The following is a 27754-nucleotide window of genomic DNA, read 5'->3' as shown; positions in this document are numbered from 1 at the left end:
ATAAAAAAAATATTTAATTCATTACTTTCAAATTGCAGCCAGAAATTTGAAAAATGTTGACTTAGGTCTATGACAGCCAAAATGAGGTACTAGATAAAAATAATTGTATCCCTTCTCCATGGCATAAAAGCTTAAGTGTAATTTAGTCAATACTTATCTAGGCAGGCATTCAAGTGGGCTTACATTTGAAAAATTTGATCTTATCCAAAAATCATCATTGGATGGTAGACTGTAACAAGACTTGAATTCCTGTTACAGAATTTAAGTTCAGTTTTCTCCACAGCTGAACTGCTCTAGTACTTCAATAAACTGTTTAGATTATTTGTATTCTAGGTTCCTGAGCCAGCACACGCTGTAAAATTAATTGCAATCTAGCTTTTGCCAAATGCAGCTAAAACAATGGATATTTATGGAAGCAAGCCAGCGGTATTCACAGCTGGCTGGGCATCATAATAACCTATGGAGCTTGTTAAATATTGATGCCAAGAATTGCTTGCAATAAGACTTGGCCATCTACTTTTACAATCTCTATTGGGAATTCTGATGTCCAGCCAGGTTTAAGAATTATGCTCAAAGGTTTGACAATCATAGATTCTTTTAATTTTTTAAAATACAAGTTTTGTTATATAATTCACATACCATAACTGTTTATCTGTACAACTCAATGGTCCTTAGTATCTTCACAGAATTGTGCAACCATCACCACAATCTAATTTAAAACATTTTCATCACCAAGTTATGAAGTTGTGTTTTACATATATTATTGCACTTAACCCCAGCAGTGTACATCAGGTACAAGTGATCTTGTTGAAGATGAACTTCGGTGGCATGGCCTGGTAGAGGCAGCTGGTGTCAATGAACCTAAATTTGGGACAAGTAAAGAAAGTTGCACCTTGTTCTCCTTGGAGTTGGAAAGCAGTTCAATTTATTCCTTCTATGTACCTGAGTGAGCCCCTACTCTCTGTTGGTGGCTTTCTTGCTATTTCTGGTCATTTCTCCTGGACAGAGCATTCCAGGAGTTAAATTTCCCGAAGTGGGAAAAACCATGGCTATTCCAACCTAGGCTAAAACTCAAAATTGACAAAATACTTTAAAGCAATCAGTAATAAAATCCAAATTTTTGGCTATAAGTAATTCAAGGCCATGATGGTTTAAATTAGCATACATCTGTTTCTGCATCTTCCCTACCTCCCCAAACCAGCAACCATTTTACAGATGTATGGTATTTTAGTTGTCTCCTTCTTTCTGTTTCGGTGTTCCCGTTGAAATGAACTTTGGTACCTAGTTTTTCTAACTTCTAGGCAGTGTGATCTGTAAGAGGTGGAGGAATTACAAATTCATTCCAGCTTCTATTGGCGACTATTGTCACCGTTGGGGAATTTCAATGAAGTAACTAGACAGGGTAAGGCTGTATTTTCAGTTACCTTTTTTTTTTTTTTAAGATTTATTTTTATTTATTTATGCATACAAGAACTTGTTGTGTATAGGCCAGAGATGAGGGGTGGGGTGGGGGTAAGAGGATTTTACCAGAGACAGAAGTGGGAAGTATAACAGGTGGATCTACTGAAATACACTGCTGAGGAGAGCAGTGGGCAAGACAGGAGAGTTCTGCAGTGCCATGTGGGTTAGTTCCCTGGCTGGGGATCAAACTCAGGCAACAGTGGCTGGTGACAGCTTGATAGCACTGAGACTTTAACCCTTGCGCCACCAGGGAGGCCCCATTTTCAATTGCTTTTTCCCTAGGGCATCATAGTCTGTAGTAAGTTTTGAAAATATTCTTTTAAGTGAGATAACTTTGTATAAGCTAACATATTGTAAATTATGGATTTGAATAGCAGAACTTAAACATGTTTTCCATCAAATATTTTTCAATGAGACAGCTACTACTGGAATTACAATTAGAAAACTTAAATTTCTTTATAGGAATAGTATCACAAGGTCCAAATTAGAGCTGTTGAGAAACTTCTAAAGCATTTAAGCACTTAATGTTTTCTCAAGATAAATTTTTGTTTTATTGTATTCAGTAAGCACACTATTCACTGCTTTTATGTGTGTATTTAACTAAGAAAAAACAAAGTTAAAAAGAGTATTTCCCATCTAGTGCTAAATAGGTAAGACAAAATACCTTCTTCAAAAAATATAATATAGTACTATAATCCATACTGCCTCTGTAATGATAATTCTGCCCAGGAAACAGTCATGATAACTAAAAGAAGTTTCTACTTTTTGAAATAATTAAATCAAGTATCAAAAAGAATTCATCATTGGTAAATGATCCAGATTTTTTTTTTTACTTGCTACTGATCTTGACTATTTTATGGAAAAACTAAAATTATATGAAACAAATTCATGAAAATTGAGCTCCATTCAAGCAGCCATATATGACTATAGTTACAAGATATCTGACTGCCTTACACCCTTAATCAGGCTTAATACATAGATCTCGAGTCGAAGTGACTTAGGCACCCTTGGAACTGTCTTAAGTTGACATGGGAACTTCTCCATAGACTGATATCAGACACCTGACTTGGCATTTTCAGGGACAAGGAGAGTTCTCTGGCACGTTTGGCTATATTCATCCTCTGATCTATCCAGAAAGGTTGAGCTGTCTGAGGAGCCAGTCAAAGACGGTCATCCCACCCTAATCATTGTGACTGTATAACAAAAGAAGTGCTGGGGCTCCCTGGTGGTGCAAGGGATTAAGTCTCAGCACTATGAAGCAAGAGTTTGATCCCCAGCCAGGGAGCTAACCCACATGGTGCAGCAGACCTCTCCTGTCTTGCCCACTTCTCCCCTCAGCAGTGTATTTCTGTCAATCTGCTTGTTCTGCTCCCTACTCTGTCTCTGGTGAATCCTCTCACCACCCCCCTCCAAGTACCTCTGGCCTACACCCCAGCTCTTGTATGCATAAATAAGTGAAAAAAAAAAAAAGAATTTGTACTGCTTGAAATTCCTTCCTAAGCTAACATAACCGAGCACAAGACTACTTTTCAAAATAGATGGAAAGATAAGACTTTTAATTTGTGTTCACTGTATCTCTCTTTGATGAACAGCACAAAATCATATTAATAGGCCCATGAATTAAAGCACCTAAGAGTATAATTTGAGTTTATAACTAATTTTTCAGATACACAAAAAGACTAGACACCTCAGTTGGTATTTCCAGCACAATTATAATCTCTGTCCTCTTCATAAATTAATGACAAACCCATAATAACCTAAGGTTATTTTAATATGTGCACATTGTAAAGACTTCTTATCCCATATCTATAACTGTCTCTCTTCAAATCTGTCTTTATCACATAAGCTTTGATCAGGTTTGGTCAATTCATTCATAGCTGCCTGTCTTTGCTGAGTGGTCTTCACAAATCTTAGCAGATTGATGATGGCAGCAGGTGTCACACCAGGTATACGACTAGCAGCCCCAATCTAAGGATTAAAACCACAAAAGAACAAGTGAGCTATGTCAAATCAAATTATGCCTATTCCCCTCTTAATTTGTATCATAATTTGCAAAATATTTTCAAACTATTATCTTAAAATATCTTCAATACAACCATATATAAAGTAGATAAAGGAAATGTGATCACTGTTAGTTCTTCATTACAAACAAGGAAAACCGAGACTTAGGGTAGTTTAAATGACTTATACAAGATCACAAAAGTAATACATGCTAGTGTTCTTACTTTTTCTTTTCATTGAAGCTAATGTAATAACCCTAACACCATGCTGAGAGCACCCTAAAATCAATCTCACTAATATTCTGAAGTATATTTTTACAGTGAAATGTATAAATATTCACTCCAAGGAGTATAAAGACTATTTAATCACATGCTAGCTCAGTCCAGTTTTGCTACCAAATGAGTCTGTAGCAAATGTTGGCAGACTCTTTTGTACTTTAAGAATGGTGGAAACGGAGTTGTGAACTCTGATGGCCAGTACTGAACTATCTATGGTAATGGCAATTTTCTATAATACCAGCACTATATTAATGCACTACACTAATATGATAGCCACTAGCCACATGTGGCTGTTAAACATTTGAAATGTAACTAATCTCACCACAGAGTTGAATTTTTTTTTTTAAGGACAGAATTCACATTTTATTTTGCTTTCAAATTCTTTTTTTTTCATTTTTTTAACATTTATCATTTTTTACATTTTTTTAGATCATATTTTCTTCCCCCTACCCCCTCAGATTGAGTCCCCATAGAACCTCCTTCCCCAATGCACCTGTGCACCATCACTACAGTCCCCTGTGCTCCTCTCTTCCTCCCTCTGAACCCTCTCCCTCCTCCTCCCCTGCAGGATGTCTCTGGTTTATAATTGTCTGTTTTTGCTTTGTGGTGTTTTGTACTGTTATTATTATTTTTTACACTGATGTCTTATTTGGATCCCCTATATTCCTGTTATAAGTGAAACCATATATCTTTCTTTTTCCTTCTGGCTTATTTCACTGAGCATAATTACTTCTAGCTCCATCCATGATGTTGTGAATGACAAGCAGAGTTGAATTTTTAATTTAATTTTATTTTTAACTTTAATTTGGCTACTATTACTTTGGGCAGTGCAGCACGTGATTATCTATAAAAACGTAACCCAAAATGAACTATACAGAGTTTAAAAATTTAAGGTCTATTTGCCTGGTTTCCATGATGACTAATAATGCCATGCATTATTGATGAAATCACTCTTCCCTTAAAACATTTTTTCCAAAAATTTGTACAGGTCACATTTTTGTTAAAATGTCTCTTTAGGGGAAGGTTCTGAGCAGAGTTTGGAGGAGGCCCAATTGTCTATGGTGTGGAACCATAGTGGTAGATGTTGTGTGGTAATATACATCTGAAAAGCGTGGCCCTACACCCTGAATCACATACAGTGCTGTAAACCAATGTTACCTCAAAAAAAAATGAAAAAAAAAAAAAAAAAAGCATATGAATAGAAAGAACAATAAATAAATAAAGTACCCCTTTATTTTAGGAACCAATACCAAAATAAACATGGCTATTAAATTATGATACACCATGAATATTTAAGGCATAACTCATTTTTAGAGATGTTATAAAATGTCAGAATCAATAAGTATAGCCAATGTATATTTAAATATTAGTTATCAGAGGTACAATACTATACTTCTTGCTTACAGTCATGCATGTGCACACACTTATATACTATATTTAGGCTGAAGCATGGGGTGGGGGATATCTTTGGCTCCCTACTTCTTACTAGTAGGCAGCTCTCAGGGCAACACTGTGGAACCCTTAGAATCACTACTTGGGATAGATCCAAGTAGTGATTTGAAAACCACTGATATATATTACATTTTAACCTACTGTAGTTTCTTTTAAGACATAAACATATACTAGACTGCACTGATGGCTTGACACATGACTAGAACTAGCAAACAATTACAATCAACCCAATTCTTGACTTTGAGTTATTTATTTAGGCTAAGCTTTATCATTTCTCATAAAAACATACCAACATCTGTCATAGAAAGAGATATATGAAATAAGAAGTATTTTGTGGTGAAATAAAACAGGTGGCTATTTAAATCTAGGTTTAAAAAATTAAAGCACTGGCTCTATGTACTACCTATATTCTTACCGTCTGAGGGCGACTGAAATGTAGCTTCTCTCTAACTTCACAGGACAAAGACACATCCCTAAGAGTTAAATAATCTAGGTCTTCTGGCAGTTGGAGGGCTTCATCTCGTTGAACTTCCTTTATTTCTTGTTGCTGATGAAACACCACCGATTCGTAAGTAGCTGGTAAACAAAATTATGATACTCAGATCATGTTAACTTACATTTTTATAATTTTTTACAAATCACAAAGAGCTTTTGTATACATTATTTCATTCAACACTTATCTCAACACCACAAGATGGGTGGGATAGGTGTTTTCTTTTAGGGATGAGGGAATTGAAGCTAAGATTAAAAAGAATATCTAGGGCCTCCCTGGTGGCGCAAGGGGTTAAAACGCAACCTATGAAGCTATCTGCAGCCACTGCAGCACCAGTTCGATCCCCAACCAGGAAGCTACCCACCTGGCGCGGCAGACCTCTCCTGACTTGCCCACTGCTCCCCTCAATTGTGTATTTCAGTCAATCTGCCTGTTCTGTTACCCACTCTGTCTCTGGTGAATCCGCTCATCTTCCCCACACCTCTGGCCTGTACCCCAGTTCTTGTATGCATAAATAAACAAATCTTTAAAAAAAGAAAAGAAGGAATATCTTGTATAGTAACTATAACACTTATATGGTAGTTTATTGTATATCCTTTTCATTTCAAAAATCTAGAAGATTAAAAGCAAAAATAAATTGTTTTCAGTGACAATTTTAGTGCAACTGTGGGTTTAAGTTCTAAACCTAAAGATAGACTGTTTCTCCAAGAAAATGGTTTTCTGAATTATGTTCATTTGAAGCTATAATTTTAAAAAGTGGAGTTTTCTTAGATGACAACACATAATTAAAGTTTTTACTCACATGTGAAATTAAAAACATAATCCAGCAATTGTTTTGCAATCAAAACATTTTGTTCTTAAGAAAAGTAAATCAAAACCTGTTTTAAAACCTAAACCAGGGCCTCCCAGGTGGTGCGGGGGTTAAGCACCGCACTATGAGGCAATCCGAAGCCTCTGCAGCACAAGTTCAATCCCCGGCCGGCTAGGGAGCAACCCACATGGCGAAGCAGACCTCTCCCATCTCGCCCGCTGCTCCCCTCAGCAGTGTATTTTGGTCAGTCTGCCTGTTCTATTCCCCTCTCTGTTTCTGGTGATTCCTCTCACCACCACCCCTGCCCCACATCTCTGGCCTATACCCCAGCTCTTGTATGCATAAATAAATACATCTTTAAAAAAAAAAACAAACCTAAACCAAAATTTAATGTGGCTTTTTCCAGTGGTGATGACCTTTCCCCTCTTTAGAAGAGGAAACACAAGAAGAAATACCTGGTGCAGAACCCAAATTCCTACTTCATGGATATGAAATGCCCCAGGATGCTATAAAATCACCACTGTCTTTAGACATGTACAAAGAGTAGTTTTGTGTATTTGTTGTTCCACGGTCCTCTGCCAGCCTACAGGAGGAAATGTAAGGTTTACAGAAGAATGCTCCTTCACTAAAGCAGCATCAAAAACACCCTCATTCCTGATGAATGGAAAACCATTCCAATAAACACATTCTGGATTAAAAAAGGAACAATGTAGTATACACATGTTGCATATCTGAAATATTATAATGTTTGAATATAAAGTTACTTAAAAACAAGAACAACAACAAAAAAACCCCACCTACACTGAGGTGGTCATTCTTTTCTGTTTAAGAAAGCAAGTCTTCTTTAAAAGTTTCAGGAGCATTGGCTTCCATTACCTGACTGGTAGCCAGAAAATCAACAGCTCTGATTTGGCTCTATCTATGAATTATCCTCTCACTAGGGCACATCATTACTCTTCTGTGCTTTTGCTTCTTTACCTAGAATATGTAAGGGCTGACCTTGATGAGTTCTGATGCTTTCATGACATCTCAAGAAAGCTGTGAAGTATAGTATAAAGGCCTTGCTGTCAGGTAAGTTAGGTTCAAATTCTAGCTCTGCCACTCACTAATTGTGTGATCTTGGGGAAGTTAACACTTATCTGTAAAATTAAGACAATAATGCTAATACCCATCTTTCACAGGACAGTTCTAAGTATTAAATGAAATAATGCATATAAAGGGCTTATTTTACAATAACAATTTCTTTTAAGCAGACCTTTCCTGACTCACCCGCTGCTCTCCTCAGCAGTGCATTTCAGTCGATCTGCCTGTTCTGTCCCCCACTCTGTCTCTGGTGAATCCTCTCACCTCCCACACCTCTGGCCTCTACCCCAGTTCTTGTATGCATAAATAAATATTTTTTTTTAAATTATTTATTTACTTATTTAGCTTTCCTGTCTTGCCCACTGCTCCCCTCAGCAGTGTACTTCAGTCAATCCACCTATTCTGTTTCCCACTGTCTCAGGTGCATCCTCTCATGCCCTGCACCTCTGGCCTGTATCCCAGCTATTATATTTGTTATTTTACAATAACAAATTAGCACAGCGAATTATAATACAATTTTGTGACTCATGAAGAGATTCTTCAGGAAATCATGGAATATAAACGAGGAGGTAATGTATATATTAAAGGTATATTTGTTTAACCTTACAGATATTGAATTGTCAGAAAAGTCATGGTGCATTTTTGCTTGAAAATCAGAAAAAATATCATGGCCTCCTTGGTGGCACAAGGGGTTAAGTTGTAGCACCATGAAACTATCCGTAGCCATTGTAGCAACAGTTCGATCCCTAGCTAGGGAGCTAACCCACATGACGCAGCAGACCTCTCCTGTCTTGCCCAGTGGTCCCCTCAGCAGTGTACATCAGTCAATCCACCTATTCTGTTTCCCACTGTCTCTGGTGAATCCTCTCATGCCCCACACCTCTGGCTTGTATCCCAGATATTATATGCATAAATAAATATATCTTTTTAAAAAATATTTACATATTTATGCATATAAGAACTGGGGTAGAGGCCAGAAGTATGGGAGGTGAGAGGATTCACCAGAGACAGAGTGGGGGACAGAACAGGCAGATCGACTGAAATACACTGCTGAGGGGAGCAGCAGGCGAGTCAGGAGAGGTCTGCTGAGCCATGTGGGTTGCTCCCTGGCTGGGGATAGAACTCGTGCCGCAGTGGCTGCGGATAGCTTCATAGGTTGCGTCTTAACCCCTTGCGCCACCAGGGAGGCCCATAAATAAATAAATCTTAAAAAAAAAAGTCATGACTTTTCCAACAACCCAATATATAATAGCTAAACATAAGACATAATACAAAGAAAATCTAAAATTGACTTATTCCCTCCAAAACTTGATTAGTGGGAAGATTCAAATAGTGATGTTGAAAACACCTGATATACATATTTTAGCCTAGTGTGGTTTCTTTCAATCCCTGGATATAAATTAAAATTTTTATATATGCCTGAGTCTCTAAAGAACAAGGCAAAATAGTAGTTACTCTGTTGGCTGGAGTCAGGGTTTCTATAAGTTAAAGATAATTATTCTGGATTGCTCTAATCTTAATCTTATGATTTAATGAACAACATAAAGTTACAACCAAGTTTAAAATATAAAATTTAATTACCATTCCCCAAGTGCTTGCAGACCTAATATTCGATAAAGTAACTTCTACTAAATAAGAAATCATGATGCTGAAATAAAAGGTCAACATTACATCTTATGTATTAGTATATTTCTAGTATCTGGACACTTGGAAAAATGATTCTAGGGTTTTTATGAGTTTCCTTTTGTTGCTTGACTCTTGTTAACTTGCACAATAGGATGATAGGCAGCAATTGGATCATGCTACATATAAAGCCAATGTGATAGTCTCGAGAACTAAAAGAAAATGCCAGTATTAGAAGGAATGCAGCATTCTTACCACCTTTGCTAGTCCCTAAGGAGTTTACTAATGAACTTTGTGTTTCAATAATGTATCTTCATCCAATTTTTCCTATTCACTCTGTTCCCTGCCTTTTTCTCTACATAATTTCCCACCCCAAGAAAAAACATCTTCTATCAAAATCCAGAAGCTATATTATTCTCAGTATCACTGTTCATGTTTATGAAATTTTCACAATGAAAAACATTTTTTAAAAATGTAGTAGTCAATATACTGATCAAGAGAATGAGAACCGACCATGTGTTATAATGCAGATGCTCACTAAGTGGCTGGGTTGTAGCCTGAGATTCTGCAGTCCCAACAAGCTCTCAGGTGTTGAAATGACACGCTAGCTAAGAACCCCAGGCACAGAGCCTACACTGAGCCTCCTAATGGTAATCATGTTCCTCTTGACATAGAGCTTTCAGTGGGTCAGCTGTGTATTCATAATTTGCACAAATGGAAAAGAGAACATACAAGCATCTTAAGCAAAAAGTTTCTACCTTCTATTTTCAATCTTTCAGCTAGCTCTCTACTTTTAGTGTACTTCTTCAAGGTTTCTGGAACAGCCTTGGCCAACAATTCCATGTCAACTTCCTCATACTTCAGAACATCTAGAGCTCTGTAAATATACAAAAGCTTCATTTACTCTAGGATAAATTAGGAATAATAAAAAGCAGCATTAAAACAGATATACCTTTAAATCCACAAGCCTTTTTTATTAAAGATTTATTTATTTATTTATTTATATAAGAACTGGGGGACAGGCCAGATGCGCTGGAGGGTGAGAGGATCACCAGAGACAGAGTGGGGAATAGAACAGGCAGACTGACGAAACACACTGCTGAGGGGAGCAGTGGGCACGACAGGAGAGGTCTGCCACGCCAAGTGGGACCCTTGACGGCCAGCCGGGATTGAACTGGCACTGCAGACTGCAGACAGTTTCACAGCACTGCGCTCAACCACCTGCACCACCAGGGGAGGCCCCACAAGCCTTTTTACAAATGGAAAAATATACTAGCGACACAGTTGCAAGGTAAAGTGCCACCATATGTGTTACAATGATTGTAGATTTATGCTCGGAGTATCCCCACCACCCTAATTAGCTCATTCTTTTTTAAATAGGCAAAAACAGTGGTAAAATAGGTAGATTTTGAATTATATAAGATCCTTGGGAACTCATCTTTGAAGCAAAAAGCTCTAAATTTATGTCATTTAGACTCAGAATCCATATAATCAAAATAATAAAACAGAGACCAACCCTCCCCCCCCCCACTCCAAATACAGTATGGGAATTTTTAGCAGGTTCAGAGAATTCATAACCCTCGGCTTAATCGAAGAGGTTTCCTTAACATAATTCACAGACAAGATGAGTCACTGTAATTGCTCCATGCCTATAAGAGAAAGGAACTAACTCTCTTAGAAAAGCCAAAAGAACTGAATGGGAACACAGAGATTATATTTAAAAAAAAAAACAAAAACTTAGAATCATTTTTTTTAAAGATTTATTTATTTATGCATACAAGAACTGGGGTGTAGGCCAGAGGAATGGGGGTTGAGAGAATTCACCAGATAGAGTAGGAAACAGAACAGGCAGACTGACTGAAATACACTGCTGAGGAGAACAGCGGGCAATGCAGGAGAGGTCTGCTGTGCCACGTGGATCACCTGCCTGTCTGGGGATCAAACTCCTGGTGCAGAGGCTGCAGATAGGTTTACAGTGCTGTGCTTAACCCCTTGCGCCACCAGGGAGGCCCCTAGAATTATTTTTTTTAATATTTAATAAAAAGATAAATTTCATTTAAAGAACCCTGAAAAGAAGCCAAGAGAAAGCTACATTCACTTAAAATGTGTAGGTAGGAGTCTATAGGCAATGTCTCTGAAATGATCACATTTTTCCATAAAAAGTGAGAAAGGCCCACATTAAAAACTAAAAATGCATACCTGAGAGGAAGACTTTTGCCAGTACTTATGGAAGCCTCTGGGATTAATTGTTTCCATTTATAACTTGAAAACTCAATGGATTTTAGCACAGAAATGCCTTCCTCTAAAGAAGATTTCATCCAAGTAGCTCTTTGATATCGTTGTTGGGAAACACAGCCAGCTTCCTTGTATCCTATAGAAGGAGGGGGAGAATATAATGAGAGGGTTTAAAGAGGAGTAAATATGGTTGCAGGATGCAGCGAAGAATTACCTCGAAAAGTGAGCCTGCTATCAGCATTATCAGGGCGCAGTGATAAACGGAATTCTGCTCGGCTGGTAAACATGCGGTATGGTTCGTTGGTACCCAGGGTGGTGAGGTCATCAATTAAAACTCCTATGTAGCCTTCTGTTCGGCTAATGACAAAAGGAGGCTTGCATCTGACCCGGAGACTTGCATTGATTCCAGCTATCACACCCTACAAGAGTACTGAAATCATTAAAAGGCCATTATGAACTGAACAAAGAGCTATCCTATTCAGAGCACTACCTGGAAAACACAGCATGGGCACTGCCCCAAAGGGTATGAAGATATGATCTATATTCAGAAAGCAATTATGGGTAATGTATTACTTTAGAAGGCTATGAATTGTTTTCAAAGTAGCTAATATTCCTGATTCCCATGTGGGATAATCTTTAAAAAAAAAAAATCCACCTGTGATTACAATGCTGTAAACCAATAAAAACCCCAATAAAAAAGAAACAAAAACATCACCTGTAGGACTTTTTAGCCATTTCCCATTTACAAGTAAAAATAACTTCCCACTTAAAAGGAATAATGATAATTTTCAATAATGTTAAAAGAACTAAATTTTCTTTTTTTAAAAAGCTTCAGAAGCAACACAATAAACCTAATTAAAAAAAAAAACCCAATAGGAGTCAGAAAAGAGTAAATAAGTCATAATTATTTTTAAAATCCTATTGTATACAGAAGCCATTTCCATATACCTAGAAACAGAAATGTCTTTCATTACTTATGAGTTTTATCTAAGATCTTTGGAGTTAACATAACAGGTTCAAAGAAGGAACACCCTTTTTGTCCACTGTAACATTTGAACAATCTCTTACTTGAGCTGCAGCTTCCTCATAGCCAGTAGTGCCATTTATCTGCCCAGCAAAGAAGAGCCGTTGTACCAAACGAGTCTCAAGAGAAGGAGTGATCTGACGAGGGTCCAAGTAATCATACTGAACACCATAACCTGACCAAAGGATAAATGGCACAAAGTAAGTTAAAACAGAGCTGGGTTTGCCTCCAGGTAGAGATGTAAAAATTATCATTGAATGCTCTTCAAAAAGGAAGACCAAATGCAGAGATGTTAGGCTTTATCTTCAGAGGCTCTAAGCAATTTTGACTGTCATAAGATCTCTTCACTGTCTGCTCAAGTGACCTGAGTTCAAACTGAAGAGCAGCTGTGGTCCTCTTTACCTGGCTGAATCATTTTAGCTTTCTCCAAGCCTCTGATGCATGTGATCATTTTCTCTTGTAACTCAGCTGGCAGTGTCACAGATAACCCCTGGGGGTAGATGAGATCAGAATCCATTCCTTCAGGTTCCAACCAAACCTGATGTGAACGGTTTGGAAAACGTAAAACCTTTGATTCAATGGAGGGGCAGTATCTAGAGTAGGACAGTGATATTAAAAAATTGAATAAACAAAAGAGGGTTTATATCAATCCGCAAAGTAATTGTACACTGATATTTTGTCCTTACCGGGGTCCTCTTGTAGTTTCTTTAACATGACTATTAAGGTGAAGGTTCTCAAGGACAATCTCATCCACTCTAGGGTTGGTATGAGTCAAATAACATGGAAGCTGATCTTCTGGCTAAAACATAGGAACTAGTTACAACACTATTTTGCTGCTCTACTAGTATGTCCTTTATTCAAATAAATCCCACACAGGAACTGAACTTAATATTATACACACTAAAATATGCAAAAATGCTTGGCTTACTTTTATTAAGTTCTTACCTGTTAAAAACATATACCCAATTATTTGTAAGTGAAATGATGTGATTCTGGGACTGTTGCTTTAAAACTCAGCAAGAATAAAGTTTTGAGGAGGAAAGATGAAACAAGAATGCCAAAATGCTATTATCGAAGCCGGAAGATGGACACAGAGATTCACAATGCTATTTTTTTCTACTTTTTGTAAACTTGAAAAATTATAACAAAAAGTTAGAGAAAATATTATCAATGCAAAATAAAAAAGCAAAAATATAAAAATGACTTATTCAAAATAACAGACTCTTTGGAACTACTCATCAGGATAACACCAAACACTAGGATCACAAGTTACTAGTCCTTAACTCTAAACATACATATATATATATATATATATATAATTAAAAGATAGGCAAAAGTAGTCTGTACTCTTCAAAAATATCACTATCACGAAAGACTGAGGAACTGTTTCACACTAAAGAGAAATGACCATTAAAGGCAATACATGCTCCTAAAATAGGTAAAAAACAGAATGCTATAAAGTACAATGTTGGGACAATCAATAAAATTCTGATTATGGACTTTACACTAGTTTACAGCACTATATCATTGTGAAAGTCCCTGAGTTTCATCTTTGCATCAAGGCGAATGTAAGCTATCCTTGCGCTTAATTGAGAGATTAAACTGGAGTATTTAGAGGTAAAGGGTCATGATTTCCACAATGTGTTATTGAATGTTTCTTTAAAAAAAAGCAGGAATTTATGCTCATTGAAATAAACCAGAAAGAAAAAGAAAAATAACAGATGGTTTCACTTATAGGAGGAATGTAGAGGAAACAAATAAGGGATCAAGAAAAAAAAAGTAATTAAAATAAATTAAAAATCAAAATCAACAGACAACTATAAACCAGAGACACTCTGCAGCGGGGGAGAGGGAGTAGGATCAAAACAGGGGTGGGAAGAGCACAAGGGACTATGGTGATGGTGCACTGGTAAATTGGTGGTAGGAATTTCACGGGGACTACACCTGAGAGGAGAAAGCACACATTGTACAAAAATGAAGAATGATGTAAAAAAATATAAAATAATAAAACAATAAGATCAGTTGCCATCATATAAAAAAAAAGAGCAAGAATAAATGTGCATGTATTTATATGACCTATGTGGCTCTCTCTATATATACATATATAGAGAAAAAATATGGTAAGATATTAATAAAGGGTGAACTTAAATGGTTTGTAGGAGTTTATTTAAATAGTATTGCAACTTTTCTGTAGGTCTGAAATTGTTTCCAAAGGTTTAAGTAGCTAAAGTTACTGGAAGCAATAAAATTTAAGAACTTATGGGGAAACACCAAATTAGTCAAATTATGAAAGACTGAGGATCTGTTCCAGATTCTACTTTTTTTGCACCTAAGTAATAGTGATGTAGAATGCATTACAAACAAAACGAAAAGTTAGGTTATATCCTGCTATGAATAGCCATTATCAACTTTAGTCAAGTTTGCATAAATTATCTTACCTTAATCCACACGGTTTCATTGATAAAGCTGAATGGTACAGATGGGTTATCTGGTATCTGCTTGTTTAGAATGCTGAAATTAATGGACTCTTTGGCAATTCGGGGGGGAGTCCCAGTCTTCAATCTTCCCACAACAAACCCCAATTTCTCCAGAGTCTCAGCTAATCCTATGGAAGGCTGATCTCCTAAACGTCCGGCTGGATGCACCTCCAGTCCAATTAAAATCACACCTCTCAGAAAGGTCCCAGCAGTCAGAATCACACTTTCAGCATATATTGTGCTTCCATCCACTAAGTGGTAGAGAATAAAAATTGTGTTCTGTTACCAAGGATCAAACTGGAATGTGATTATTTTACATTAGAATTAGAGAAAAATTTTGTCTTTAGAGACCTGAGAAAGAATTTTTAATGAGTAAGAAGGCTGTCTGTCATCAATTTCAAGTCCCAAAAAATATTGGGAGGATATCCAATTCACATGTTCCTAAGATCATATCAACATTGCAAAGTTAGTTTTACTTTTTAAAATTAATTTCAGACTTTTGATTAAATATGACAAACTATCTCACATAATTTTCTCTCCTTCCTGAAATGCCAAGAAAATGAAATAAAGGCACAAAAAAGGTATGGAGGGCCTCCCAGGTGGTGCAGCAGTAGAGCGCTGGGATGCGAAGCTGCCCGCAGCCTCTGCGGCGCCTTTGGATCCCCGGCTGCTCCCCGGCCACCGGAGGAGGGTCCCATATGGCACGCAGACCTCTCCTGCTGCCCGCTGCTCCCCTCAGCAGTGTACTTCAGTCCTTCTGCCTGCTCTGCTCCCCGCTCTGGCTCTAGTGAATTCTCTCACCCTCCCGCACTTCTGACTGTACCCAGTGCTTGTATAAATAAATAAATCTTTTAAAAAAAAAAAGGTATGGAAAAGAACTTGTCAAAAGATAAGAAATTTCCATACATCTGAAGAGGTAAGAACTGATTCCCCTAAATCATATACAGTATTATGAACTAGTGTTACCTCAAAAAAAAAAAAGTATTTTCACTTTGACGGAAAGTAGTTGAAGAGTGATAGTTGATCTAGCAGAGGGTAGAATGATCAAGAATCTGAAAAATCTGAAAACTTTAATACAAAAGGATTTATGCATACCTGTGCTCATAGCAGCCTTATTCAGAATAGTCAAGTCCTGGAGCCTAAATGCCCAGAGACAGATGACCGGATAAAGAAATTTTGTGGAAAAAAAAAAAAAGAAGAAATTTTGTGGAATATGTACTCAATGCAATACTATCCAACTATTAAAAAGGATGAAATAGTGTGTTTTGGTACACAATGGATGGATCTTGAGTATACTAAATGAAATAACCTAGAAAGTGAAAGACAGTTACCTGGTGCTCTCACTCATTTGTGGACTATAAATAACCAAAGAAAACAAATTGGCAAAGCACAGCAAAAATAATTCTTAGGCTCTGTGACAATATACTGGTTATCAGTAGGGACGAAGGGGGGAAGGCGTGGAGGATACAAAACAAAAGTCATAGGATATTGGCTCTGGAACTCTTATGGAGAGTGACAATGCAGTCCCAAAACTGTATACTTATGTAACTGATCTACAAGTCAATAAAATGAGGGAAAAAGAAAAACTGGCAACAATTGAAAAGAACAAAGAGAATCTGAAGATAAGACACTTTGCCCTGCAAAGGCCCATAAAATTGGAAAAGTGAGAATGAGAAGTGAGGAGATGCTGGAATGAAGTTTGGGGCTGAAAATGAGAGAAATAGTTGAAATTTACATATAAAAATTTTGTGTAGAGTCAGATCTTAATGGAGCTTTATTCTTTTGGTACTTGGGTATTGTTTAATGCACAGTTTCAATTTAGGATGAAGAAAAAGTACTAGAAATGGACAGTGCTGAGAGTTGCATAACACTGGATGTGCTTCACAGACTGAACTGTATCGTTAAAATGGCAGTTTTATGTTATGTACATTTTAGCACAATAAAAAACTGTATTGCTGGGCCTATAGACAGGGTAAAAATAGCACCAATATAGACAGGGTAAAAATAGCATTCAAAGGTACTAAATTAAGTAACAGAAGTACAAAAAATTTAAAGGTCTGCATTAATCAAAATAATATAATCAGGCCTCCCCAATGGCGCAGAGGTTGAGTGCTGGGTTGTGAAGCTGCCCGCGGCCTCTGCAGTGCCAGTTCGATTCCCGGCTGCTCCCCGGCCACCGGAGGAGGGTCCCACATGGCGCGCAGACCTCTCCTGCCACCCGCTGCTCCCCTCAGCAGTGTACTTCGGTCCTTCTGCCTGCTCTGCTCCCCGCTCTGGCTCTGGTGAATTCTCTCACCCTCCCGTGCTTCTGACTGTACCCAGTGCTTGCATAAATAAATAAATAAATCTTTAAAATAAATAAATAAATAAAATAAAAATAAAAATAATATAATCATTACATCAGAGAAAAGGAGGCAAGGGGAAAAAAGAAAATGAAAACTATGACCTAATTGTTCACAGAGAGGTCTGTTTACATTACAGAAAAAAAGGGAAGCTTAAGCACTATATATATATATATATATATATAAATAAATTAGCTATAAAGGTAATTACCAGGACAAAAACTAAAAAAAAAAAGACAGACTTCTGAAAGCACAGCAAACATAGATTAAGTTGGGGGGGGTGGGCAGTGCAGAGCACTGTGTCTAATATGCTACTCCTATGTGAAAGGAAGAGCTATACATGATGATGTATATATGATGACACGTGTATGCATAGGCATATCCAGATAGAAAGACTACACAAGAAACTAGTAACACTCCTGAGGAGAAAAAATGGTTTGCTGGGGACAAGATGAGAGCGAAGACCACCTTTTCAATTTACATTCTTTTGTCGCCTTTGAATTATTGTCCATGTATGTATTCCCTATTCAGAAAATTAATAAATCTCTAAGAAAAACTATGCAGGAGAATTAAGAGCAATATCCCAAATGATGAGAGTCTCCAGCACCGCCCCTCTTACAGTTTTGTTCCTAGAATGCTAGTAGGCATTCAATTTCCTTATGCAAAAGATTAATTCTTCTCCTGAGAACTAACAGACAATGCTATTTGCTAATTGCCCAACAAACAGTCCAGATCACAGTGTGGGCAGCCACAGCCTCACCACCATGGCTCTCTAATGCCAGCCACATCTTCTACCTTGTTGAGCTCCAGCTAAAGAAAGCGTAAGTAAATCTCTGTAAATGGCTAGCACAAAGCTAACTGCCTGTAAATCCACTGGTGGTCAGGTATTGAAGAAAACAAGAGGCTACAGAAGCTGCTGACCAGGGTATGCCCTCTACTCTAGGGCTGAAGAAACCTCATCATTACTGGTCAGGTATGGTGGCACTCTGTACTATAAGACTTTTCAGGGCCTCCCTGGTGGCACAGCGGTTGAGCGCTGGGTTGCGAAGCTGCCCGCAGCCTCTGTGGCGCTGGTTTGATCCCCGGCTGCTCCCCGGCCACCGGAGGAGGGTCCCACATGGCACGCAGACCTCTCCTGCAGCGCCTGCTGCTCCCCTCAGCAGTGTACTTCGGTCCTTCTGCCTGCTCTGCTCCCGCTCTGGCTCTGGTGAATTCTCTCACCCTCCCGTGCTTCTGACTGTACCTGGTGCTTATATAAATAAACAAACAAACAAACAAATAAATAAATCTTTAAAAAAAAAAAAAAGACTTTTCAGAATGTCTAATTCACAAATTTCCCTTTTGACCCTCAGAACGTCAACAGATCTGTGCTTCCAGCATATAGTTACTGATGCTTTGCTGGAGGCAAGTAAAGCCAATCTGGTAGGCCTTTTTGAAGCCACCAGTCTGGATGCTATCCATGCCAAATGCCTAACAGTTATGCCAAAAGACATCCAGCTAGCATGCAGTACACATGGAGAACATGCTTAAGAATCTACTACAATGGGAAACATTCATTCTCAAAAACAAACATTTTCTATTCTTCCTGTTATTGGTAGTTTTGAATGTTCGATTTTTCCCTCCATGGGGGTTAAAAGGTACTTAAATATATGGTTGCAATTGAGAAAATAGAGGCCAGAAATCAGTTACTGGCAATTTTTTCCATTTTCATTTGTGTGTCAATTTTTAATATTAATGTGGGAACATGAAACATTAATGAAAGGCAAAATGTCTCAATGAACAGTTTTAGCAGTCCAACTTTGTAACTATTATAAACATGTTAAATTTTTCAGAACCAAAAAACAAACACTCCCCCGCCCCCCCACAATTAGGCACCAAACTATAGAGTTGACCAAGCAATAAAATTAACTGTGTATACACAAATCTTTCAATCAGTGTTTTGGTGCCATCATTTAAAAATCTGAATAGACAAGTTCCCTAAACACATGTACTTTCTCTGTGTACATGAAAGAAAGCAGCTCAACTAAAGAAAGAGAATAAAGAAATTTGTATAAACAATATATACAACAGAAGGAAATTTAAAAATCCATAATGAAAATCCTTACATAGATTAGAGAAAATACTACATTCAGAGATCAAGAGCAAGATGCTAAACAAAACAAATAATCAGGGGGAAAAAGGTAGTTTACAAATGAAAAATATCATAGATTTAAAAAATTCATTACTGAGCCTCCCTGGTGGCGCAAGGAGTTAAGCACTGCACTATGAAGCAATCTCACAGCCTCTGCAGCACGAGTTCGATACCTGGCCAGCCAGAGAGAAACCCACATAGCGAGGCAGACCTCTCCTATCTCACCCGCTGTTCCCCTCAGCAGTGTATTTCAGTCAGTCTGCCTGTTCTGTTCCCCACTCTGTCTCTGGTGAATTCTTTTACCCCCCGCATCTCTGGCCTGTACCCCAGCTCTTGCATGCATAAATAAATAAACCTTTAAAAAAATTCATTACTAAGATTTGGACAATAAAGTTAGGAAATCTCTTAAGATGATATGGCAAGATGACAAAAAATAAAAATAGAAAAATCTAGAAAACTAACTCAGGAACAGATAAGAGTTACAGAAAGAAATGCATAGAGAAATAATAAAATACCCCAGAAATTAAGAACACAGATTTCTAGATTGAAAGGGAACACTAGTTCCTAACCACAATGAATGAACAAAGGCCACTAGGAGACATCATTTTAAAGTTTCAAAAACAAATATGAGATCCCAGAAGTTTCCAAAGACAGAGGAAAATATATTTAAACCAGAATTCTTTCCTCAGTCAAATTAAAAGTCAAGTTAAAGAAAAAAATATTTTAGGGCCTCCCTGGTGGCGCAGCGGTTGAGCGCTGGGTTGCGAAGCTGCCCGTGACCTCTGCGGCGCTGGTTCGATCCCCGGCTGCTCCCCGGCCACCGGAGGAGGGTCCCACATGGCGCGCAGACCTCTCCTGCCACCCACTGCTCCCCTCAGCAGTGTACTTCGGTCCTTCTGCCTGCTCTGCTCCCCGTTCTGGCTCTGGTGAATTCTCTCACCCTCCCGCACTTCTGACTGTACCCAGTGCATGTATAAACAAACAAACAAACAAGTAAAATAAATAAATAAAGCATGCCTCTATTAAAAAAAAAAAAATTTTTTTTAGATTTGTAAAGATTCAAAAAAAGGTACCCCCAATGCATCTTTTCTTAGGAAGTTACTAGAAGATATGCTCCAGCAAAATGAGGAAGAAAGAGATAGACCGGAGTGACAGGAAACAAGGGATGATGCAACACAGCAGAGCAGAGAAAGGAAGTGTCAAAATAACATCTGTGCAGAAAGTCTAGAGATCAATTGTCCTGATTATAGCACGTGGGGGTGGGAGGATGTGGTAACTGATTATCTTTGGGAGCGAAGTATCCAAGAAAAAAAAATCAGAATTCACAGATTGAGCTTCGAGAAAATGATAGATTTTTTTTCCCATGGAAAAGTTGAACAAGTGTATGGGTAAATAAACAATGATTAAAATATAATAATACAGCAATGATTAACCCAAAGCAAAACAAAGCAATATATGAGAACAAGCATCACCACTTGGATCTCTAATGAACAATGCCTTACATTATGTTGCTCTACCCTCCCAATAAAATTAAGCCATAAATTTTGGTTGACAGTATTTATATTATTGAAATTATTAAAGAGAGCTACCATAAAAAATTTTAATAATGCCTAAGAATGATAATTTAGAAAATAAAAATATAATTATATTGTTTAGAAATATGGAGGTATATATGAGAAATGATAGTAAAAAAAAGTTGAAATGGTTAAATATGGAGAGAGACAAAATTATTTTTCAATATAAAAATTTAAATTCTATTTGATGGTTAAAAATTTACATGTTATTTTGATTGAAAAAAATGAATGCAGATCAGAACAGACAATTTACAGAGGAAGATATCCAGAGGGCCAATAGATACATGGAAAAATGTTCACCATCACTTTTAATAAGGGAGACATAGGTCAAAATTACAATGAAATATCATCTCACACCCATGCGAATGACACATAATAAAAAGACCTCCAACAATAAGTGTGAAAGAGGATGTGAGAAAGAGGAACCTGACTATACTTCTGGTGGGAATATAAACTAGAGCAACATTATGGAAAGCAATCTGAATTTAACTTAAAAAACTAAAGATGGAAATATCACATGACCCAGAAAACCCACTCTTGGGCATTTATCTGAAAGACATCAAACCATCCACTCAAAAAATTATATGCTTTACATTGCTCATTTCAGCACCATTTACAACAGTTAGGATATGGAAAAAACCCGAGTACTCACTGAGAGAGGACTGGATAAAGAAGTGGCACATCCATGTGATGGAATACTATTCACCCATAAGAAAAGATGAAATGTTGCAAATTTATAGCAAAATGAAGGGCTCAAGAGAACTACGTACGGTAAAGCAAGTCAGAGTGACAAATGCAAATATTGAACATTTATACTGTAGATGATATGACAAAGCAAATACCTATAAAAACTAGTAGAAGCTAATACAGGAAATGAAGTTTCTGAGATTAAGATGGATGGTGGAGGTAGAAAGGGCCTCCACCCTTGGTGATGGGGGAAAACGTTAATACATAACTCTTTAAAAGTATATATAAAATAATCTTGTAAAATAAAAATTAAAAAATTTTGAGTCAGAACTAGGAAAAATGAAAATTACAACAGAAAGACTAGGAGAAAAAGACATGCAGGCTATGAAATCCAACACTTGGATGGTACAGAGGAACCCAGAATTTGTGCTTCATGAAGGTCAAAATGAAGAAAAACGGTATTTTTGAAATAATTTTCCTTATCTGTAAAGTAAAAACACAATTTCCTCAAATAAACAAAACATCTATACATTCTGCTCTAAAATAAGTTTCCCACAAGCAGTTTGATATGCAATTGTTATCTATAACCAGTACATACCCAAAACAACACCACTGACACGACATTTTCCTGTGTGCTCTGGTTCTGGTTCTGTAAGAATAAGATCTTCTACAGCTCCCTCCTGAACAGTAAGCAGTGGGGTATTTAGGATTTCTTTCTGTCAAAAGAGAATGCAAGTTGACACATGACAGTTTAAGCTATCACTAGTCTCCTGCTTTCATGCCTTATTCTTACCTGCATATTCTGCTTGTAGAGTTTCCTATCAATTTGAGCTCTCAGACCCCAAACAGCTGGTCCTTTACGCCGGTTTAACACTTTGTAATGTACACCAGACTGGTCACAGATTCGAGAACACAGGCCATCCAAGGCATCTATTTCCCTCATTAAATGCCCCTTTCCAATGCCACCAAAGGAAGGATTACAGGACATCTGACCTAAGAGCAATCACAAACAAAATAAACATATAGCAACTTGTACATAGTGAGTGTTTAATAGGGAAATGTCTGTACAGTAACTAGATTCATCTCATATCATATTTAAAAAAACAAACCTTGAAAATACACTGTAAAAAAATCCCAGTGTCAATGACATAAAAGAGTTATTCAAGCTATCCTGAAAGATAACCATTGCCTATAATTTCTTTTGACTTGTTTCCTTGAAGCATAATTTTACTATTTCATTAGGTTGCTTTTTCCTGTAGATGTGGTTTTGAAATCCTTACCTCATAAAACCTTCTCAAATCAAACATACTTTTTATTTTTTAAAGATTTATTTATTTATGCATATAAGAGCTGGAGTACAGGCCAGAGATGCAGGGGGTAAGAAGATTCACCAGAGACAGAGTGGGGAACAGAATAGGCAGACTGACCCAAGTACACTGCTGAGGGGAGCAGTGGGTGAGTCAGGAGAGGTCTGCTGCACCATGTGGGTTTCTCCCTGGTGGGCCGGGGATCAAACTCTTGCTGCAGAAGCTGCAGACTGCTTCATAGCGCGGTGCTTAACCCTTTGCGCCACCAGGGAGGCCCTCAAGCATACTTTTAAAAGTATACTTTAAAGCATACTTTTTAAGTCCCTTGTTCACTGTTGTCTTCCACAATTATGTCTTCCACAAATACCATATACACTTTGCAGAAAAAATTAAATTACAAAATTCTTGAAAGTAGAATACATATTTTATATTTACCCTTTTAAGATCCTCTATTTTAATTAGTGGTATAAATTAATGTTAATTACCTCAAAGGACTTTATAGGAGGTAAGGGGTAGGAAATCTGTGTCAACATCCACAAAGCAACAGGCCACTATCAAGCTCTCCAAAAGTTTTTATTATCGCCATAGGGAAGCTATGATAAGCATGAGCAAGATCTGGCTTAATTCCTAGATCTACCAACTTGATAAGCTCTGTTATTTTTGCCAAGTTATCTGATTTTCTATAACAGTTTTCCTGCTGTAACAACAGGAATGACAGCTATATATATTTTATTCTTCCTCTCATATACAATTTTAATTTGATAAACACTCTTCTTTTTTTTTTTTTTTTTTTTTGATAAACACTCTTCTTTATGATGCTTTGTTTGAGGAATGTGAGATGACATCACCCAGTGATTCCCCCCCCTCAACTATTATTCTGTGCTATTCGTAGTATTTTTAACTAACCCCCTTCCCATCTTTAGAGAGGACACATTTCAGACATTTTCACATCAAAGTTTATAATCAACCACTTGCAGGTGATGTTTTGCTTGGTATATTCACAAAGCCTTTTCTTAAAAGTAAACAAACGACCCAGTTTTCCCAGCACCATTTATTGAACAAATTTCTTTGCTCCAATGCATATTCTTTGCTCCTTTGTCAGAGATTAGTTGACCATAAATCTGTGGGTTTATTTCTGGATTTTCTATTCTATTCCATTGGTCTGTGTGTCTGTTCTTGTTCCAATACCATGCAGTTTTGATGATTATGGCTTTGTAGTATAGTTTGAAGTCTGGGAGTGTGATGCCTCCATTCCCTTCTTTTTTTTTTCAGGAGAGCTTTGGCTATTCGGGGTTTTTGGTGATTCCATATGAATTTCATCAATAATTGTTCTATTTCTTTGAAGAATGACATTGAAATTTTTATTGGAATAGCATTGAATCTGTATATTGCTTTTGGTAGGATGGCCATTTTAATAATGCTGATGAGACTCAACAAAAACAAAGAAAATAATCCAGTCAAAAAATGGGCAGAAGAGCTAAAAAAGAAACTTCTCTGAAGAGGAAATGCAAATGGCCAACAGGCATATGAAAAAATGTTCATCATCACTTGTAATCAGGGAAATGCAAATCAAACCCACAATGAGATACCATCTTACATCAGTGAGAATGGCACATATTAAAAAACTAGCAACAACAAATGTTGGCGAGGTTGTGGAGAAAAAGGAACTCTCCTGCACTGCTGGTGGGAGTGCAAACTGGTCCAACCACTATGGAGAGCTGTGTGGAGATTTCTTGACCTACTCAACATAGAGCTTCCATATGATCCAGCAATTCCACTCCTAGGTATTTACCCAAAGGACACAGAAACATCAATTCCAAAGAACACCTGCACCCCTATGATTATAGCAGCTCTATTTACAATAGCTAAGCTTTGGAAACAGCCCAAATGCGCAAAAATAGATGACTGGATCAAAAGATGTGGTACATATACACCATGGAATATTACTTAGCATTCAAAAAAGATAAACACATGCAATTTGCAGCAACATGGATGGAGCTGGAAGGGATCATGCTCAGCGAAATAAGCCAGAAAGAAAAAGAAAAATACCTGATGGTGTCACTCATAGCAGGAATCTAGAAAACTTAAATAAGGGACCAGGAAAAAGAATAACTATAAGAAAGAAAATATCAAAATCAACAACTATGAACCAGAGACACTCTATGGGGGTGGGGGGCGGGGAAAGCAGGGATTGGGGTCAAAATAAGGGGGTTGTAATTGTATGGGGAATATAAAAATAAAATTTAAATTAAAAAAAAAGAAAAAAAAGAAAAAAAAAAAAAAAAAAAAGAAAATAAACAAACGAAGGGCCTCCCTGGTGGCACAGCGGTTGAGCGCAGGGCTGCGAGGCTGCCCGCAACCTCCGCGGCGCTGGTTCGTTCCCCGGCCGCCAGCGAGGGTCTCACAAAATAAATAAATAAATAAACAAACAAACAAACGAAAAACCTTTTATTGAAAATAAGTATCAATTCTTTATTTTTTCTAAAAATGTAAACAACACTTAAATGTACACTAAGCAAAGTGTAATCCTTCGGGTACTCCTAAATCAACAATGAATATTTCTCCACAGTTACAAGCGTAATGATACTCTTTAAAAAGTACTTCAGTATGCAATTATGTGATTTATTATGTGATTTATTAAGAGTACTACTTACTCTTAAGCAAATGCAGGAGGAAAGATAAGCATACATACTTTACAAGAAAATGTTTTAGCCTGTCTCTATGATGATGTTAGAGAGCTCTCTTACTTTTGATTAAGGTCTTTCAACCATTGCCTATTAAGCACTACCGGGTTCTAAGTACAAACTGGGAAACAAACATATAGTAGAAATAAGAAATGCCAAGTTTGAAAAGCAGCATCATTCTTCAAAAGGGCTCCACAAACCATCGAGGGGGGAAATACGGTCGTTTAATAAACGATTATTAATAATGTTAATTATTAGTGAATTAATAATGTTAATTCACTCTTTATCCAAAGCAACAAGCTAGTAAAGGGTACAGCACAAAGAAACCAGAAGCTAATAGCAAGGATTCTTATAGTTTCCCAAGGCACCGCCACGCCACAATCGGTGGTTCACGGAATAGCCGAATCCAGACTTCTAGCCCCAGATCCGCCAGATCCTGCAGAACAGAAATCAGGCTAAAACCACCGACGCTAGGATTGTCACTAGGTAGGGGAGAGATGGTCGATTTGTTATGGAGCAACCCCGCTATAAAACGGGTTACCTGGCTGTGGGTCCTCACCCGCGCGCTTAAAAGGGACTTATTAATACTCCACTACAGGCACACACAAAAGGTTAATAAAAGGTCATCCTTTTCCCCCTAACAGATACAGGAACTAGAAGGGGAAGAAAGGGTTACTGGCAGCTTGCGCGCTGTCTCAGCAACACAGTCCCCTGCCCCGCTCACCGATCGTGTCCACGCGGTGCGTGAGTAGCAAGGTCCGCGAGCCGCACCGAGCCGCAGCGGCGGCTGCTTCGCTCCCGGCGTGTCCCCCGCCGATGACCACCACGTCGAAGTGCGGACTACGGGGAGCCGCGCTATCAGCACTAAATCGGGCCAAGGGAAGGTGCTGTTTGGCTAGGGAAGCCGCGACCGAGCGGCCACAACCGCGGAGGGAGAACATGGTTGGAGGAAGGCAGAATCTGTGTGACTCTGACCCTAACACTAGCAAGGCGCAAACACTCAGGCTATAAGAGAAAAGTCTTCAGGGCGCAGCCATCTTGCTCTGATGTCATGGCGTAGCACGTCTACGTCTGACGTCACCATTAATTGGCTGTTTGACGGGCCGCCGGAGTCCGAATAACGGAATAACAGTGCAGGTGGCTGAGGGCGTGTAATTGCGGCCCTGGGCCGTGCTGGCCTTTGGTTATGTATGACCCTGGGTTAGGAGCCCTGCTTGGTCATCTTTTGTCCTTTCCGGCGAGTTGCAGCCCTGTCTACAATGAATTTGATTCCTTTGATCAGATTCTTTGCGCTTTCTGGTACATAGTTATCTTCACTTCTGTGTATAGAGTCTGGATAGGAATAGATTCGAACGAAGTTTAAATATATAGAGAAAAGATTCACGAAGGCCAATAAAGAGAATCAGACGGTTTCCGTGTACATTTTTTTTTTTAAACAAGTGAACCAGAGTTTGGTTTATTTCATGTTGTCTTGCACATTCTTGAACACATATCTTTTAAATTTGTGGACCTCTATACATAAAGATACTGGCTAAAACAGCTCCTCCGTATTTAAGATCGAATAACAGCTAAATTAACTTTCTAAAGAACTTGGGTCAGGTTGCAATACAATGTGTAAGATTACTTTATCACATGGTTGCCAGCACTGGATTTTAATTTTTTTTAAAGATTTAAAGAGCTGGGTTGTAGGCCAGAGATGCAGAGGGTGAGAGGATTCACCAGAGACCGAGTGGGGAACAGAATAGGCGAATTGACTGAAATACACTGCTGAGGGGAGCAGCAGGCGAGTCAAGAGAGTTCTGCTTCCGCATGTGGGTCACCTCCCTGGCGGTGGATGGAACTCGTGCTTCAGTGACTGCAGATTGCTTCATATTGCTGAAACTTACACCCTTGTGCCACTAGGGAGGCCCCCACATCCAATTTTTGATATATTTTCTTTACTTGTCTTTCAACACATCAAGCTATTCTAGTTTTCCTCTTAATTTTCTGGCTGCCACTCTTCATTCTGTTTTGTGGGTTCCTCTTCCTTGAACACTATGCTCACACCTAAGAATACAACCAAACCAATTCTCAAATCCCATCTTTAGGGGT

At 38.0% G+C, this 27754-nt stretch overlaps 1 protein-coding gene across 2 annotated transcripts; it reads right to left on the bottom strand.

Annotated features, from left to right (window-relative positions):
* Positions 1 to 26714, bottom strand: MTO1 (mitochondrial tRNA translation optimization 1). Of its 2 annotated transcripts, XM_037519968.2 has the most exons (12): positions 26388 to 26714; positions 22466 to 22665; positions 22271 to 22388; positions 14900 to 15189; positions 13148 to 13260; positions 12864 to 13054; positions 12506 to 12636; positions 11652 to 11856; positions 11402 to 11573; positions 9961 to 10079; positions 5608 to 5768; positions 1 to 3429 (listed from the first exon to the last, which is right to left on the bottom strand). In XM_037519968.2, the coding sequence occupies exons 1-12, from the start codon at positions 26602 to 26604 to the stop codon at positions 3268 to 3270; spliced, it is 2079 nt and encodes a 692-aa protein (XP_037375865.1). In that variant the 5' UTR covers positions 26605 to 26714; the 3' UTR covers positions 1 to 3267. The 2 variants fall into 2 exon arrangements, with proteins under 2 accessions (XP_037375865.1, XP_037375867.1); XM_037519970.2 differs by lacking the exons at positions 1 to 3429; positions 5608 to 5768 and adding an exon at positions 6662 to 7079.
* Between the last annotated feature and the right edge of the window lie 1040 nt (positions 26715 to 27754).

Source organism: Talpa occidentalis, unplaced genomic scaffold (genome assembly GCF_014898055.3).
Source record: "Talpa occidentalis isolate TD23 unplaced genomic scaffold, MPIMG_talOcc4v2.1 talOcc4.2, whole genome shotgun sequence".
NCBI lineage: Eukaryota > Metazoa > Chordata > Mammalia > Eulipotyphla > Talpidae > Talpa > Talpa occidentalis.
This window is presented reverse-complemented; position numbering and strand designations above follow the sequence as displayed.